At 43.0% G+C, this 19,409-nt stretch overlaps 1 protein-coding gene across 1 annotated transcript in view; it reads right to left on the reverse strand.

Annotated features, from left to right (window-relative positions):
• The window catches only part of susd1 (sushi domain containing 1), a 109,574-nt gene that overhangs the window by 51,031 nt on the left and 39,134 nt on the right, over window positions 1-19,409 (reverse strand). Inside the window, exons 9-11 of the mRNA XM_073048600.1 lie at window positions 10,933-11,112; window positions 3,903-4,082; window positions 2,074-2,156 (exon numbers count right to left, since the gene is read on the reverse strand). Coding sequence (XP_072904701.1) covers window positions 2,074-2,156; window positions 3,903-4,082; window positions 10,933-11,112 — 443 coding nt within the window. The remainder of the gene's footprint in view (window positions 1-2,073; window positions 2,157-3,902; window positions 4,083-10,932; window positions 11,113-19,409) is intronic.

Raw genomic sequence — 19,409 nt, forward strand, 5'->3', positions numbered from 1 at the left:
CGCGCACCACAGAATTTCTAACAAGTGACCTCACATACTCTGAGTGGGACCCTGTTGGCATCAGTATGTTTTCAGCAATCATAGGCAGCCCTTCGTGCATTATTCACAGTGATTCCCATGTGTTTTGTGTTTATTCTCTGCTCTGTGCTGTGGAGATACTGTTGAAAAATGTCATAAAGGCCTGCTGTTAACCCTATGAGCACTGGATAAGTGATGCTCAACCTGTATCAAGAAACAGATTTCGTAAATTAATCCTGTAATCCTTCAAATGCCCCCACCCCCTCTTTTATCTTTATCGCATCCTTAGAAACTTTCACTGCTCCCAGGGGAGTGATGTCACTACTTTAGGGACTACTGGTTTCACTAAACGGTGAAGCAAACTCCCAATACTTCACCTAAGGCCTAGTCCAGCTTCACCTCCTTGCATTCTTAAAGACCAGGGAGTACAATTTTATTTGTAGGGTGGTGTTGAAAATCACTGTTATTTAAGATAATTACAAAGTTAACCATAAGGGAGTAACACAGGTGTTGGGGACTTAACCCAGATTTAGGAAGTAACAAATACAACATGCTGGAGGAACTCGGCAGCTCACGCAGTGTGAATGGAAAGGAATAAACTGGGGACATTTTGGGCTGTGATCCTTCATCAGGACAAATCTTTGAGATGTGGGAGGAAACCCACGCTATCACAGTGAGAACGTACAATCTCCTTACAGACAGCGGCAGGAACTGAACCTGGCTCACTGGTGCTAACCCTACACGACAACGCCACCCCCTCAAAATCAAGCAATTTTCAGACGAAAGTTGGACCCAGGATGTGCTTACTAAACATTGCTAAGGTTAATGTTCATGCTGCTTTTTCCAAGCATTTCCCAGTCCGTGGTGAACTACATATACCTGTCTGGACACGCCCCCTGCTGACTGCTCCTGTGGCTCCTCCCACAGACCCCTGTATAAAGGTGATGGAGGTCTGAGCCCGGCCTCTCTGTCTCCAGGATGTAGTATGGTGGTCACTCACTGCTTGTTCCTTCTTCCAGTCAATAAAAGCCAATACCTCGCCTTTACGTCTCAGAGTGAGTTATTGATGGTGCATCACAGTCACCCTCAGCCACCTCGTTAAGCTCCCAAAAGTTCTGGATTTCTCCACAATTGCCACAATGTGGCATAATGTTAGTGTAGCTGTGTGGTGAACTACATATACCTGTCTGGACTGCGCCTGTGGCTCCTCCCACAGACCCCTGCTGACTGCTCCTGTGGCTCCTCCCACAGACCCCTGTATAAAGGCGATTGAGGCCTGAGCCCGGCCTCATTCTCCAGGATGTAGTGTTGTTCATTCTTCCAGTCAATAAAAGCCGATATCTCGCTTCTTACGTCTCAGAGTGAGTTATTGATGGTGCATCAAGCTTGTTCCTCAGTTTTAAAAATATCTTTGTCACCTTTCTCATGACCTGTGAACCCACTTGACCTTAGCCAACCAAAATGATATCAAATGAAACTGTGGCATTTCAGTCTTGTAGAAACAAATTGAACTCAGAGGACCCTTAAATTCTTAAAAAGAGAGGCACAAGCGACTGCAAATGGTGGAATCTGGAACAAAATACAAACAGCTGATGAAACTCGTCGGTATCTATGGGTGGGAGATAGATATCCCTCCATAGACGCTGCCTGAGCTGCTGTTCTTCCAGCACTTTATGCTGCTCTTTGTTTTTTTCCCTTCCTCTTCCCTTCTTTCTGCATTTTTGTTCTTTATTTTTTGCAAACTCCTTTTTCCCCTCTTGTTATTTCCTGTTCTGGAGCTGATTTGACTGACGCAGTCCACTTCCTTCTCTGCTTGTTTCTGCAGTCATGTTGCTAAGGAGACTGGCTCTGCCTTTCTCCAAGGTTCCATAGTAGTTTTGTCACAATGTCATTTAGCAATGACAGACATTAAGAATTATTGAAGCTTATGATGGGTGGTGCAGTGTACAAGGAGGATCCAACCCAAAACACTAGTCACAAGACATCCTAATGGCAAATTCTGGACCACCAATACCAACAATTAATTTAAAGACAAAAAAAGTTATTTTCACTTACTAAATATGTGTCCTCAAATCTAGTTCCAACTCCATCTCTTTTCCACTTCAAACATGATTCATTATACAGAATAAAATCAATAACTATGAAGAACAAAAAAGATCAAAAATGTAATTGAACAAAGTTAATGACAACAGCTGGAAGACTGCAGGATTTAATTGCTCTCCCTAATATTACTTTAGGTGATTACAAAAATATTCACTAAATTGCAATGAGTTATGGGTTGCTGTTAACCATCGAAGTACATTATCAGTGGCAATACAATATTGCTGAAAACAATTAGCTTGGATGAATACAACACTGTCACAGAGCTTTGCGAGGAAAGCAATTCCTGCCATACCATACACATGTTTTTTTTTTAATAACACATGCAAAATGCTGGAGCTGCTCAGCAGGTCAGACAGCATCCATTGAAAGGAATAATGAGTCAACGTTTCAGGTCCAGACCCTTCATTGGGACTGGAAAGTGTATGTGGGGGGTGGAGGGGAGCCAGAATAAGGTGTTGAGGGAGTAAAAGCTAGTTGGTGATAGGTGAAGTCAGGTGGGGGAGGGGGGAACGAACTAAGAAGTTGATAGGTGGAAAAGATAAATGGCTGAAGAAGGTGGAATCTGATAGGAGAGGAGAGTGGACCATGGGAGAAATAGAAGGCGGAGGTGATAGGCAGGTAAGAAGATGAGAAGAGGTAAGAGGGGAGCCAGAATGGGGAATGAAAAAAGAGAAAGGGAGTGGGGAGAAATTATCAAAAGTTAGAGTAAGCAATGTTCATCCTGGCAGGTCGAAGGCTACCCAAAAAGAATACAAGGTGTTGCTCCTCCAACTTGAGTGTAGCCTCTTCATGGCAGTAGAGGAGGCCATGAACAAATTTGTCGGAATGGGAATGGTGATGAGAATTAAAATGGCTCACCAGCGGTAAACCTTGCTTGTTGTAGACCGGATGAAGGTGGTTCTCCCCAGTCTACATCTGGTCTCACCAACGTAGGGAAGGCTGGACTGGGAACAACTGGTACAGTAGATGACCCCGACAGACTCACAGATGAAGTGTTCCCTCACCTGGTAGAACTGTTTGGGACCCTGAATAGAAGTGAGGGAGGACGTGAATGGGCAGGTGTAGCACTTATGCTTGCAGGGATAAGCGCCAGGAAGGAGATCAGTGGGGGGCAAAGCGGGGGACAAGTGAATCATGGATAGAGCAATCCCTGTGGAGAGCAGAGAGTGGTGGTGGAGGTAAAGATGTGTTAGGTGGTAGAATCCTATTGAAGATGGTGGGAGTTGCAGAGAATGATGTGCAGGATGCAGAGGCTCATAGAGTGGTAGATAAAGATGAGTGGAACTCTATCCCTGTTAAGTTGGAGGGAAGGTGGTTATTCACACATCACTGTAGGTTCAATAGACCTCAGTGGCACCAAAGATGCAGAATGCATGTACAACTGGCAGTAACTATTCTCACAAAGATTTTGGCTAGCAACCACTGCAAAAATCTGCCCCTTCTAATATTGCAAAACTTAAAAGGATGATAATCTCAATGTCCAAACCAATTCAGATAGGAGAATCGTGAGGGTCCTTCACCACCTGACCAATTTCACCAAACGCAATTCAGATAACCAGATCTAAATTGGCCCAATGGAGCCCCTTTGGGTTGAGGCATCCCAGTCAGTTACAACCACTTCTCAATATCTATATCTCTATATTTTTGGGTATTGGCTTATTGGCTTAAGTATTGGCTTAAGGTAAGTTGAAAGCATTGCAGGTATTTACAAGAACATGATCACTTTTGTTTTCAATTGAACCTTCAGCAATGTGGCTTACTATAGCTAAAAAGAACATTACCTTGACACACCAGTGTAATTTCTTCCCATTGTCCTTCTTGCTTGCATATGGACACGTTGCTTCCAGACACGGCATAAAATCCATCCCTACAGCGATAGTGGGCAACACTTCCCAGTCTTGTGCTGTGGTAAGAGGCAATGTTGGCATGTGGCACGGCTGGAGGAATCCCACAGTCAATCTCTGGGAGAGATAAAGTGACAGTATTCTCCACTTAGCCTGTAGTTCCACTAGTCTTAACTTACATTAATTCCACAGCAGCTTTCATTCACAAGAGAAATAACAACTTCAGATCTTGTAGAACAAAACCAAAAGGTAAATGTTGAGCTCTACAGTGTCTTCCATGACCACAGGAATTCCATAGTAGTTTTTAGCAAATACTGCAGAAATGAACCTTGCAGTACACTTCCAGCATGTCAACTCAGGAGAATAGTAGTTGGGGAAAATAACAAAAAAGTTACATTTCTTTCCACTTTCTACATACCAGTATACTTTTGGTTATAAAAGAAACTTGTTAGAGGTACAGGTGGGTGGCAAATGGCTTTTTAACTAGCTAGAGCTATAGGAAACAGGGGTCCATGTGATGGAGACTTTTGGATAGCACGAGTGTTGCCATTTTTGCATTGAACTGTCCATGCTAAACTGGCAATACTAATCTAATGGAGGAATGGTAGGATAGTAATTAAAATACTGAGACCGGGAGTGACGAGATCAAATTCCAACTTGGGGCACTTAAATTGAGTTAACTAAATACATTCTGGAATCTAAATGAAAAAAAAACAAGTGCTCTTTGAGATACCAGTACCTGACCAATTTCTCCAACTAGCTCATCAGTGCTCTTAGTGAAGGAACTCCATAGTCGCTACCTGGTCAAGCAATGTGGCCACATGTCTGAACTAGCCTAGAAAAACATCAGTTTGAGGAAATCAGGAATAGATATTTAATGCCGGGCTTTCCAACTAATGAATGAAGTAAGAATATTCAGGAATGGTAGGGAGAACCAGGATGAGCTGATGCCATTCAGATCAACTATCAGAAAATAAGCATAAAACAGTTCAGGGAGGGTGGAACCTAGAGGCAGGCAAAGGAATATGAGAAATAAAAAGAGGAAACTAATTTTAGCTCTGGATAAAAGAGAAAGGGCTTGAAGCATGATTGCATTCTTTTCAGCACATCTTAGGACGAAGAGGCAAGTGGGAGTGTGGCTCCAGACACATTGGGTCAGGGAACTGGAATTGGAGTTGAGTGTATTCATAGATCAGACTTTTATTGAGATGGTCACACCTAAAGGGCACGCTTCACATGACCGCCAGGAAATGAAAAGGGAACAGGGAGGGTTCCACTGTGGCCACTCCCCTCATCTACATGCATACTTCTTTGGAAAATATTGAGGGGGACAATCTTTCAGGGGCTAGAGCACCAGTCAGGTCTTTGGCACTGTAACTAGCTGTGAGACTCAGAGGGTAGTGCGGTCAGACAGCGCAAGAGTGATAGGAGACTCAATAGTAAGATGGGGGAAAAAGCCAGGATATTTTGTGGCCGCAGGATGTCAACATAAGGGACCCCACTCAGGAGAGTGCAGTACTGAACCTCCTCTTGGTGAACAAGGCAGAGCAAAGTCATTGAAGTGGCAGTCCAGGAGCACTTTGGCTCTAGTGACTGTAGTTATATTAGTTTTAAGGTAGTGGTGAAAAAGAATAGGTCATATCCATAGGTTAGTGTCCTAAAGCAGACCAGGGCTAACTTTGGGGTAATTAGACAACATCTAGCAGAAGTCAATTAGATAAACCCATTTGAAGAAGAAGGAAATGAATGGCAAGAGGGAGGATTTAAAACATGTGATAGCAAGTGTCTAGGAACATGCTCATGATAAAATAAACCTAATAAATTTAGGGGACCTTGGCTGACAAGAAGTATTAATACTCCGGTCCAAAAAACAAGGAAGTAGACATTGGGTTTAGGAGGTTTGGATCAAGAAAATTCCTTGATGACTATGAAAAAAATTAAGAATATTCTTAAGAGGGAAATCAGGAGGCCAAAGAGGGTATGAGATGGATCTGGCAGGTGAGACTGAGGAAAATCCCAAGATTTTCTACAGCTGTATTGAGTAAAAGAGGGGACTGGGAAGAGAGTAGGTCACCTTAAAGCATACCAGGACCTCCAATGTCTTGAGCCGCAGGAAGTGGGTGGGATTTTTAACAAATTTCTTGTGTTTACTGAAGAAGAAATCATGGTTGCTCAAGGTAAAGGATATAGGTGAAGATGTCTTAGAGGGCATTCATGTTACCAAAGAGATGATACTTGCAGCAACTTGGCAGCAATTATGGTAGATAAATCACCATAACCTACTCAGTCCAAGCTCAATCTTTGTGGGAGGCTACATGGGAAATTTCACAGGCCCCTGCCGAGATATTTGCGTCATCATCAGTCCTCGGTGAAGTTTTCAAAGATGGCTAATGTTCCATTGTTTAAAATGGGTAGCAAAGACAAGCCAGCAGACTATAGGCTAGTCAGACTGACATCAGTAGAGGAGAAGTTACTGGAGGGGATTCCAAGTGATAGGATCTACCTGCATTTGAATAGACCAGGAGAAGTCAGTATGACTTTTCTTGTGGAAATTTGTGCTTGATGAACCTTTTAGAGTTTTTTTAAAGAAATAACCAAAAAGGCAGATGAAGGTAAGGCAGTGTATGTTCGCTGCTTGGACTTTAGGAAGGCCTGGTAGGCTGGCCTGGAAGGTTAGGTCTCCATGGAATCCAGGGAGAGCTGGTTCTATGGATTCAATTGGCTCAAAGCTGGGAAGCAGAGGGAGGCAGTTAAAATGCTGTTTCTTGGAATGGAGGCTGATGACGTGGAGTTGGGACCTTTGTTATTTGTTATTTATGTGAATGATTTGGATTTGAATGCACAAGGCTCAATTATTAAGTTTGTGGAATACATGCAGTTAGGAATTGTCAGTAACAAAGATTGTTGTGGATTACAAGGGATCTTAACCAGTTAGAGAATGGTCCAAGGGACTGCAACTGGATTTCAATACGTAAGTAAAAGGTGATGCATTTTGGGAAGTCCTATGACTAATAGGGCCAGAGGGAGTGTAATGGAACAGAGGGACAGAGTATAGTTCATTGAAGTGGCACACAGGTAGATAGGGTATGAAAAAAATCATCTAGCACACTGGCCTTCATTCAGGGTGCTGAGTGTGAGAGTTGGGACACTGTGTTGCAGTTGTGTAGGTCGTCAGAGTATATGTACAGTTTTGGTCACTGCGTTTTAGGAAAGATGTGGTTAAACAGGAAAGAGTAGAGAAAAGATTTACAAGGATCTTTCCAGGACTCAAGGACCTGAGGTCTAGGAAGAGGTTGGCCAGGGTAAGGCTTTATTCTTTGGAATATAAGAAAAAGAAGGGCAAACTTCTAAAAATGTTTAAAATTGAGAGGCCGAGATGAATTGGATAATCACAATCCTCTCTCCAGAGAAGGGGAGTCCAAAACTAAGGTGGGGGGTGAGGGTGATAGAAATAGATTTGGGGTGAGAGGGGAAAGATTTAATAGAGACCTGAGGGGCAACAGTTTAAGCAGAGTGGTGAGTATGAGTGGTGATGGCTGCCAGAAGTAGTGAGGCAGGTTGAATAGCGGCTTTTAAAAAATAAACCATGTTAGTCCTGACGAAGGGTCTTGGCCCGAAACGTCGACAGCGCTTCTCCCTATAGATGCTGCCTGGCCTGCTGTGTTCCACCAGCATTTTGTGTGTGTTGTTGTTTGAATTTCCAGCATCTGCAGATTTCCTCGTGTTTGCTCTGGATATATACATGCAGGGGCAGGGTTTAGAGGAATATGGGCTGAATACAGAAAATTGGGACTAGGTGGGTGGGTACTGTGGCCACCATGGACTTGCTGGGTCAAATGGCCTCTGTCTGTGCTGTATCACTCTATTAAACTATGACTCTAAGTACAAAATGGCCAGTAAAGTATTTCTGAAGTGCAATCACAATTGTAATAAAGAATATACATGAGTGTTATTTAAAAAAACATTATTACTATCTTCTGTAATTGTTTCAATTATCTAATAATCATCACATTTAAGTGTAAATGTACAACTGCGGTTCTAAATGGGCTTAAGTTCATATTTTCTGTATTAAATATGACTAATAATTTTAAATGAGCTGATAGGAAACCAAATCTTGTGCACTCATGTTAACTCAGCTGCTAACCATTACACACATACTCATTGTTCATGCATCAATACTCCTGAAATAACAGAAACCGAGGATTAAAACAAAGACTTGCAGTAACCAGCCCTTAAACTACACTGGACATCTGATTTATTCTCATTAATGGTAATGTACTGAAATAAAGCAAAACATCCTATGCATTTCTCTGGAGTGTTATCAAATAAGAGAATGGCACAGTGGTGTAGTGGTTAGTGTTACACTGTGAGCCAGTGAGCCGGATCCACTTCCCACTATCGTCTGTAAGGACTTTGTACATTCTCCCTGTGACTGTGTGGATTTCCTCCCAAATTCCAAAGAAGTACCAGTTAACTGGTGACATGGGTGTTATCTAACTTGGCAGTGCGGGCTTATTAGGCCAGAAGGGCCTGTAACCACGCTCTACCTTACCGCTAAGTCAAATAAATAAAACACAAAGAAAAGAAAATTTGACATGGGAAAGTTTGCATAAGGAAGTTGGACGATGGTGACCAAAGAATTAGTGAGGGGCATTTAAGATGCAAAATAGTTTAAAGGAAGTAAGGATGTGAATAGCAGAGTGGTATTCCAGGGGGAGGACATGGCTGCCAATGGTGGCAAGAATAGAACTGGTGTGGCCCAAACCTCCCACCCTTTTCTCGATATTCACTCAGTCCATTTCTGACACCTCCTTCCCTTTCCTCTATATTCACGGTCCATTTCTGACACCTCCTTCCCCTTCCTCAACATTCACTCGGTCCATTTCTGACACCTCCCTCCCCTTCCTCAACATTCACTCGGTCCATTTCTGACACCTCCCTCCCCTTCCTCTATATTCACGGTCCATTTCTGACACCTCCCTCCCCTTCCTCTATATTCACAGTCCATTTCTGACACCTCCCTCCCCTTTCTTGATATTCACGGTCCATTTCTGACACCTCCCTCCCCTTTCTCAATATTCACTCGGTCCATTTCTGACACCTCCCTCCCCTTCCTCAACATTCACTCGGTCCATTTCTGACACCTCCCTCCCCTTCCTCTATATTCACGGTTCATTTCTGACACCTCCCTCCCCTTCCTCTATATTCACAGTCCATTTCTGACACCTCCCTCCCCTTTCTTGATATTCACAGTCCATTTCTGACACCTCCCTCCCCTTTCTCAATATTCACTCGGTCCATTTCTGACACCTCCCTCCCCTTCCTCTATATTCATGGTCCATTTCTGACACCTCCCTCCCCTTCCTCGATATTCATGGTCCATTTCTGACACCTCCCTCCCCTTTCTCAATATTCACTCGGTCCATTTCTGACACCTCCCTCCCCTTCCTCTATATTCACGGTCCATTTCTGACACCTCCCTCCCCTTTCTCGATATTCACAGTCCATTTTGTGTATGTTGCTGTGATAATTTTCCTAAAGCTATAGTATAACACGCTTGCAGCCTTGTTAATGAAATTACACTGCACACAACCAAACACTTCTGTTGTTGCTGAGTTCAGCCAGTCAGTAAGAGTATGAAACAACTCGGTTCCCTGCACAACAGTGCCTCTTTCACCTCAGACAGTTGAAGAAGTTTGGTATGGGCCTCCAAATTCTAAGAACTTTCTACAGGGGCATATTGAGAGCATCCTGACTGGCTGCATCACTGCCTAGTATGGGAATTGTACTTCCCTCAATCACAGGACTCTGCAGAGAGTGGTGTGGACAGCCTAGCGCATCTGTAGATGTGAACTTCCCACTATTCAGAACATTTACAAAGGCAGTTGTGTAAAAAGGGCCCAAAGGATCATCGAGGACCCAAGTCACCCCAACCACAAACTGTTCTAGCTGCTACCGTCCAGGAAATGGTTCCACACCATAAAAGCCAGGACCAACAGGTTCTGGGACAGCTTCTTCCACCAGGCCATTCAACTGCTTAATTCATGCTGACACAACTGTATTTCTATGTTATATTGACTGTCCTGTTGTACATAATATTTATTATAAATTACTATAATTGCACATTCGAACAGAGACATAATGTAAAGATTTTTAATCCTCATATATATGAAGGATGTAAGTAATAAAGTCAATTCAATTTAATTTAATTCAATTATGCTTGCCTAGTGCCATATTGTTCTGACAATGGTCTCTGGCATAAACTCTTTTCTTTCCACAGATGATGCCTGACCCACTAAGCTTTTCCATTATTTAATGTTTTTCTTTCAGATGTTCAACATCTGCAGCTTTTTTTTCAGATTTCCACACCGAAGGCCATGTGCATAAACTTATCCGTTGGCACATTCAAAACATAAATTCAGCTTAAAAACAAATCAGCCCAGTCCAATAGAATCCCATAAGCAGAGCTTGACACTAAATTATGGAAAATTATTTGAAAATTAATGCCAGGGGTATTGAAAATCTGAAAATATGAGCAAAGAAAAGCTGGAAACACTAAGAACAGCACAGATGAAAGATAGTTTTCTCTCAATGTTAACTCTGTTTACATCATCAATTGATTACTTCCATCATTTTCTGCCTTCATTTAAAAGATTTCAGAGACGGTAACCAAACAGCTTGTTCAAAGAGCAATGTTTTAAGGAGTGATTTGGGGCAGAAGAGGTGGAGAGGTTTAGAAAGGAAATATTAAAGTGTAGAGCTGAGGAAGCATGCTGAAGTGAGAACGTTCAAGAGGCTAAAATTGATGGAATGCATAGATATGGCATTTAAAAAATCTGTAACACAAATATACTCTGGTAAGTACTCGTGTCAGCGTTGCTGGTTCAGGTTCCCATGGTTAATCACTGTAGAAACATGATAGAACACGATAGGCACCTGTTCCTCTTTAGCATGACATCATTGTTACCTGAACAATTGAAGTGTGCTCCTTCCCACTGACCCGTCTCGGAACAAATCATTGTGCCATTTCCTCCTTCTCTCACAAAACCAGTCCTGCAACGGTATTGGACTTCAGTTCCGTAAGTCGTCTCTCTGACACGTGGTGACCACGCATTTGGTATGGGTGCCGGTGTTCCACAATCAACAGCTAGGAAAAAGAAAATCAGACCATTACGGACATCGATGTCTCATTCAATAGTTTGCATTGATGACAGTTATCCTAAAATCTCCATGTTATTTTGAAGTATTTACATCCCTTCAACTACTATCCCCCACCCCCCAGCACTATCCCCATCTTTACATCCTTCTAAACATCACACAGACCTTCGAGAACTTCATGTTTGTCTAATTCTGATTCTCCTATCATATGCTTCATTGCCCTTACTCCATCAGAGGAAGTCCTGCCTAGGAACTAAGCTCTCAAATTCATCCCTAAAACCATCTGCACCTCAAATTCCTTCAGGTTGCCCTTAAACATACTTCCTTCGGGCATGGTGACCATGTGTGGGCTAGTCTCGAATTTAGTTGGTAAACATCTCTGTGAAGAGTGCAATGACATCATTCCACCCGAAAGTTGCTATACACTGTAAATGCAAATTGTTAATGCTACTAGTTCACTAGCCTCCATTAATCTAACAATGAAGATGAAAAAAAAGTAATTGGGAAAGTGGAAAAGGGAATGGCAGATAGAATTTAAGTCAGACAAGTGCAAAGTTGTAGAGTCTCAAGTTGCAGAGTTCTTGGAAGTGAGTGTGGAGTCAGTTCAGATTCAGTGGGTGAAGTTATTCACACCAGTTCAGGAGCTTGGTGTTGAAGGATAATAACTGTTCCTTACCCTGGTGGTGTGGTACCCAAGACTCCTGTACCTTCTGTCCCATGGTAGTAGTGAGAAGAGACGGTGGAGTTCCTTTCTTCTGGCATCTCACCCAATATAAATGGGCTCAATGGTGGGGAGGGATTTTCCCGTGATGAAATGGTATATATCCACTACTTTCTGTACACTTTTCTATTTTTGAACATTTGTGTTTCTAAACCAGGCTGTGAAGGAACCTGTTAGGATACTCTCCACTGTGTATCTAGTCAAGTCAAGTCAAGTCACTTTTATTGTCATTTCGACCATAACTGCTGGTAAAGTACATAGTAAGAATGAGACAACGTTATTTCAGGACCATGGTGTTACATGACACAGTACAAAAACTAGACTGAACTACGTAAAAAACAACACAGAAAAAAACTACACTAGACTACAGACCTACCCAGGACTGCATAAAGTGCACAAAACAGTGCAGGCATTACAATAAGTAATAAACAGGACAATAGGGCAGTAAGTTGGTGTCAGTCCAGGCTCTGGGTATTGAGGAGTTTGATAGCTTGGGGGAAGAAACTGTTACATAGTCTGGTCGTGAGAGCCCAAATACTTCAGTGCCTTTTCCCAGACAGCAGGAGAGAGAAGAGTTTGTATGAGGGGTGCGTGGGGTCCTTCATAATGCTGTTTCCTTTGCGGATGCAGCGTGTAGTGTAAATGTCCGTGATGGTGCGAAGAAAGACCCTGATCATCTTCTCAGCTGACCTCACTATCCGCTGCAGGGTCTTGTGATCCGAGATGGTGCAATTTCTGAACCAGGCAGTGATGCAGCTGCTTAGGATGCTCTCAATACAACCCCTGTAGAATGTGATTGAGGATGGCGAGTGGGAGATGGACTTTCCTCAGCCTTCGCAGAAAGTAGAGATGCTGCTGGGCTTTCTTGGCTATGGAGCTGGTGTTGAGGGACCAGGTGAGATTCTCCGCCAGGTGATCACCAAGAAATTTGGTGCTCTTAATGATCTCTACCGAGGAGCCGTCAATGTTCAGCGGGGAGTGGTCGCTCCGTGCCCTCCTGAAGTCAACAACCATCTCTTCTGTTTTGTTCACATTCAGAGACAGGTTGCTGGCTCTGCACCAGTCTGTTAGCCGCTGCACCTCCTCTCTGTAAGCTGACTCGTCGTTCTTGCTGATGAGACCCACCATGGTTGTGTCATCGGTGAACTTGATGATGTGGTTCGAGCTGTGTGTTGCGGCACAGTCATGGGTCAGCAGAGTGAACAGCAGTGGACTGAGCACACAGCCCTGGGGGGGGCCCGTGCTCGGTGTGATGGTGTTGGAGATGCTGCTCCCGATCCAGACTGACTGAGGTCGCCCAGTCAGGAAGTCTAGGATCCAGTTGCAGAGGGAGGTGTTCAGGCCCAGTAGGCTCAGCTTTCCAATCAGTTTCTGAGGGATGATTGTGTTGAATGCTGAACTGAAGTCTATGAACAGCATTCGAACATACGTGTTTTTTTATGACATGGACATTTCTATGGCCATTTGTCAAAATTTTGATGACGTGCCGAATCTACACAAACTTCTAAGAAAGTAGCGGTGCTGCCATACCGCCTTTGTGATGGTACTTATGTGCTGGTCCCAGGAGAGATCCAAGAAATTTAAAGTGAGTGACGCTCTCCACCTCCATTCCCCTAATGAGGAATGGCTCATGGACCTCCTGTCGTCAGTAATCAGCTCTTTGGATTTCCTGATGTTGAGTGAGAAGTTGTTGTTGTGGCACTACTCAGCCAGATTTTCAATCTCCCTTCTACGTGCTGATTTGTCACCACCTTGGTTTCGGCCAACAATGTAGTGTCAGCAAATTGAAGTATGGCATTGGAGCTGTGCTTAGCCACACAATCATAGCACAAATTGAGTTAAGCAGGGGTCTAGGCTCACAGCCTCGTGGTGTATCTGTCCAATTAACAATGTTTAAGAGGCATTTGAATGAACAGCCATAGAGAAATATGGTATTAATGCTGGCAAGTGGGATTAGTACAGACAGGCATAGATGTGGTGTGTGAAGAGCCTGTTGCTGTGCTGAGAACTCTATGACTCTACAGTAATAAACTACATACGACACCAGTTTCTGCTGTAGCACACACCATCACTAATCTGAGAGCAAGGTCAGGAACTGGGAAAAGGCCTGACCTTCCTGGGCATCAATGTCGTTCTGCTGCTTCACCCAAACACTACGGCCTCTCCCTGGCACAATATTTGTTAGTGAATTTATCCATTAGCTACAGAAAATGCTAAATCAGGTAATTAAATTATTAACGGCTTTTCAACAATGCGAATGTGTTAATGTTGGTCAACTCTCATTCTTATTGTTAGATTTTACATATTCAGCTTGTACATTTTTCCATCATTTGTCTCTCTGAATCTAGTCCAGGGGTTCACAACCTGGGAGCCATGCGCCTCTTGCTTAAATGATATTGATCCATAGTATAAAAAAGAATCTAGTTACTTCTCCTCACGTTATCTCATTTGGAACCTGATTTATTCTGCTCCATTGCTCCTGTTCCTCTCTCAATGGTTACTAGACAGCTAGACTGCTGCTTCCAGCATCTCCTGACCTTCTAGTGGACTGTTACCAGCAAGTCATGCCATAACTGAACTCCGAACTGGCTTGTATTCTTCTGGAAGGTGGAGCAGTGTTGGGTAGTTGGAGCAGATGAATTAGATAAGGTCACTTAATGTTGCATTGTGGATAAACTTGGTCTCCTGGACCTGCTGATCTACTTGCAGAATAAACCCATAAATTTCCCTAAAATGTCTTTTGAAACAAAGCTCTCTAAGCTTCAGGATCCCATTCCGATGACTTGAGAACTAGATCTACTCTGATACTCATGAGGGAGAGCCACACGATTGGGTGTATATCACATGAGATACAATTTGAAGAGCTACAACTTAGAAAGCTATGGGCTGAATGGGACTAAGCATTTCTCCACTTTTGATGGCCAAGGGCATGATTGACCAAATGGCCTCTTCCTATTTGCACATTCCTGTGAAATGATCTCACGCTAACCCAGGCCACCTGCTCTCTCAGACATAAAAGATGCCATTTCAATCTCTTGGTGGAGACTGGGGAGTTCTCCCCCGTGTCCTTATTAATATTGATCCCTAATCGACATCACATAAACATCCGATGATAATTACCTTGCAGTTTCTGGGAGCAGCATGCACACAAAACAACTGACTTGTTTCCACCACTGCAATAGAGGTGTTGAGTAAAACATTTGGAGATTTAGTGAATGGGAAGAGAAAGGTGCTCTATCAATGTAACTCGTTCATTCAAGCATTTACCGCCTCTCCCTTACTTGACTGACAAGGCTGTGGTGAATCACCTTTTTGAACTATTCATGTCTAACAGACCTCCTCCAGAAGCTGGCTCAGGAGAATACTGTGATCTCGGAGGAGTTTCCTGCTGGTTCCTGCGTGTACACACAGTAGCATCTGCTAATCCTCCACTACAGACAGTAGCTAGGGTTCAGCATGTGGAGGATGTTGGCTGTTGATGTTTGCACAATCCTGCTGGGAAAGCACAGGGTTTAAGTGTGCTAGGCCTTTCCCAAATTTCATCAGCAATCTACTTCAGCCACAAATCTGCTTCAGGCACGATTCTCAGATATCTATTATTCCCTGCTGCCTAAAGGTCATAGAGGTTTCAAAACTGGGAGACTCTACCTATCAAGTTAGAGGTGAAGATAGAGAAAGTTATGGAAGAGTTCAGTAGGTTAGTTTTTCCCTGATGGTGTGTCCAAATACAGGACCAGTAGATATAAAATTCAATGCAGAAATCAGAGGATGGGCAGCACAGTAGTGCAGTGGTTAGCGCAATGCTTTAGCGTACCAGTGACCCGGTTCAATTCCCGCCACAGCCTGTAGGAGTTTGTACGTTCTCCCTGGGTTTCCTCTGGGTGTTCAGGTTTCCTCCCACAGTAGAAAGACATACTAAATGGTAGCCTAATTGGTGATTGTAAATTGTCCTGTGATTAGGCTAGGATTAAACTTGCTGAGTAGCATGGCTCAAAGGGCTGGAAGGGCCTATTCTCAATAAATTAAATAAAAATAAATAAATACAGAATTGGGAGATTGTAGAGCTCACAGAAGATGTAAAATAACATAAGTTCTCTGAAAGGAAACCAGCACAGAGAATAAAGAGCAAACGATTTCTTGATGGAGTTATCGTAAGACTTCTTCAATCTGAAACAGCAATATTGTTCGCTAATAGCTTTGGAGAAAACATCACTCTACAGTAGATGTAGCAATTGTGGTGGAGTGGAATTCTCCTGCTATGACAATAGTCGCTGCCAGGTGCACCCCAAAAAATTCTGGAGGATTTCAGCGAGTCAGGCTGCATCTCTGCTGGGGAATAAGCAGTCAACGTTTCAGACTGAGACCCTTCAACAGGGCTGGAAAGTGGGGGGGGGGGGGGGGGGGGGAAGGAGAAAGCCAGGAAAAGGTGGAGGGAGGTGAAGGAATACAAGGTGGCAGGTGATAGGTGAAACCAGATGAGGGGGAGGGTGGGATGAAGTAAGAATCTGGGAGGTGATAGGTGGAAAAGGTAAAGGACAGAAGAGGACCCTGACCTGGAGTTACACACTGACTATGGTTCTTTGTGGGAATGGGACCCGCTCTCAGGGTTTCATAACTGGCCGTTGTTCGGCACACCAGGGGTTTGGCCTAAGAGTCTGGCTCGACTTTGGAAGCCTAGGATCTCGGGGCTCTGGAGACAGGCTGATCGAAGGTTGGTTTCATGGCAGGAGACCCGCGTGTCGTCGGAGGAGTCAGAATATCTACGGCTGTGTGCCCAGATCTTTAGGCACAGAGCTCGAAAAAAGCAACGTAATGGACTTTTAACATCGTAAACCAGCGAGTTGTTTTATTATGTCTCCCCACTCACTGTGAAAACGGAAACACTTCTTTCTCCCTTATTAGGGAGAAAGAGAGAGCCTGTGGTATGTTGAATACCGGGTGAAACGTGGTCTTCGGGGTAACTGCAAGTCTGTGACTTTGCTGTTGCTTTGCTCATGTATCAGTGCTTGGTGGCGGGTGCCGATGCTTTTTTTTTGTAAGTTAGGGGGAGGAGGGATTGTTGCTTGCTGCGCTTATGCGCGAGATGGAGGGGACCTGGGGGCGGGGGGAATTTTGGGTTCTAACATTTACCTGTCGTTCATTCTTTGGGGCACTCCTGTTTTTGTGGATGGTTGCGAAGGAAAAGCATTTCAGGATGTATATTATATACATTTTTCTGACATTAAATGTACCTTTGAAGAAGAAAGCTGATTGGAGAGGACAGTGGACCACAGGAGAAAGAGGAGGGGCACCTAAGGGATGTGATAGGCAGATGAGGATAATGGAAGGGGTAAGAGGGGAGCCAGAATGGCAAATGGTAAAGAGAGAAGAGGGAGGGCAGAGAAAATACTGGCAGTTAGAGAAATCAATGTTCATGCCGTCAGGTTGGAGGCTACCCAGATGGAATATGAGGTGTTGCTCCTCCAACCTGAGAGTGGCCTCATCATGGTAGTAGGGTAGGCTATGGAGGTTCCACCTCTGCAAATTATACTATTAAACATACCCACAGATTTATTAAATATAATTTCTCTTCTATAACTTGATGTTGATCCTGTCCAAACCTCTTATTATTTTCTAAGTATCCTGTTTTCATTTCCTTACTAGATTCCAACACTTTTTCCTAGCAGTAATGTCAGTATAAATGGTCTATAATTCTTTGCCTTTTCTTTCTCTCTCTCCTTTTTTATATTGTGGGATTGCATTTCCTGCTTTCCCCTGCCTGGGAATCCTCCTCGTGCCTTTAGATTTTTGGAGCTGATAATCAATGCAGCCACTGTCTCCATCGCCCCATCCTTTAAAGCATGGAATTCTGTGCACCAAATCCTGGAGATTTATTACCTTTAAGTCTCAATAATTACATTCCACTAGTTTCTTGTTTAGTAATTGAGACACAAGAGCATGCAGATGCTGGTATCTGAAACAACATTTTTTTATAATACTAAATTTTAGATCTGCTCACTCTGGACCTGAAGTCTTTCATTGTTTCAGCATCTTCTTCCATGAAAACAGAAGCATGCATCTTTATTTTCTCTACTATTTCATTATTCTCCAATGTAATTTCTCCTAAGTCTGCTGGGAACTCACATTAATGGTACCTATCTTTTGTCACATCTGTTCAAACTACAAGTGTCAAACAGTAACTTTAAATTTCTGCCATTTACCAGAAGTTCCTCTTCTATATTTCTCAATGGGGAGTAACATTAAACTCTTGATTGCTTAGAGAGTAACCTTTTGTGATTCATTCATCGGTTTGGGCCTTCCCAACAACACAAGCATTTATCACCCCTCTCTCACGAGAGTGACAGGGTTCTGGTGAATAACCTTTTTGAACTGTTCATGTGTTTTGGAACAGCTGAGTCGTTTTTTCAGTTATTTCAGTGCACAGCCGAAAGTTAACCAGATCATTGTGACTCAAAGTCACATTTTTTCATGTAGGCCAGACTTGGTAAGGACATATGTCAATAAACTAAAGGGATTTTACAATAATCTAGTTGTCTTACAGTGTGTAATACACACTTATTTTAAAGAATGTGTTATTATTCAATTTATTGACTGAATTTAAATTCTTCAGCTGCCATGATGAGTTTTTACTTATGTTCCAAGATCATTAGTCTAGGCAAACGAATTACTAACTCAGTAACAGATCCACTGTACTACTGTGCCCTGGGACATGGTTGTTTGACATAACATCTTAAATTATAATTAATGAAAATACAAATAGAAACCTATTTAAAAGGAATATAAAAACCCCTTTCGGAACTCCAAACAATTTTTAAATACCAACGCAAACAACAACAGCTTATTGTAGGCAATAAAGCTTCAACAACAAAGAACTGTTTTATTAGCATAGTGTAATCATACATCAACATCTGCTGCCCGTACTAAAACGACATTGTAAAAACTTCTAATAAGGAAGCAGAATGTTTGTTTAAAGTTCAAAGTGCATTTATTATCAAAGTATGTACTGTATACATGAGACAACCTTGAGTTTTGTCTCCTAACAGGCAGCCACGAAACAAAGCAACCCAAAAGAACTCATGAAAAAGGATCTTCTAATACAAATGTGCAGAGGAAAGAAAACAAATTGTGCGAACAATAAAGAGAAGTAAATAGTGTTCCAAACTGAAGTCCACAGAGAGAGTCCATCCACAAACCCTTAGTTCAGCACAGTGCAGAGCAGCAAGCTGAACTACCCTGATCCCCGCTTCCAGTCCGAACACCCTGAACTTCACAATCTGGCCTGGTGCTTAAATCTTTATCCAAGCATTGGGTTCAGTCACTTCCATACACTCTGAGGCCTGGACCTCACCGCCTGGATACAGCCTGGACCTGACCTTCCCAATTTGGCCCGGTGCTTAAATCGATTGAACCTCGTGTCTTCCTCACTCTCACACAAACGTACAAAGCTTTCAAGCTATTCCTATTATAACACACTTGCAGTCTTGTTCACCAAATTACACTGCACACAACCAAACACTTCTGTTGTTGCTGAGTTCCACCAGTCAGTCAGTGTATGAAACAACTCT

This window comes from Hemitrygon akajei, chromosome 6 (assembly GCF_048418815.1).
Source record: "Hemitrygon akajei chromosome 6, sHemAka1.3, whole genome shotgun sequence".
NCBI lineage: Eukaryota > Metazoa > Chordata > Chondrichthyes > Myliobatiformes > Dasyatidae > Hemitrygon > Hemitrygon akajei.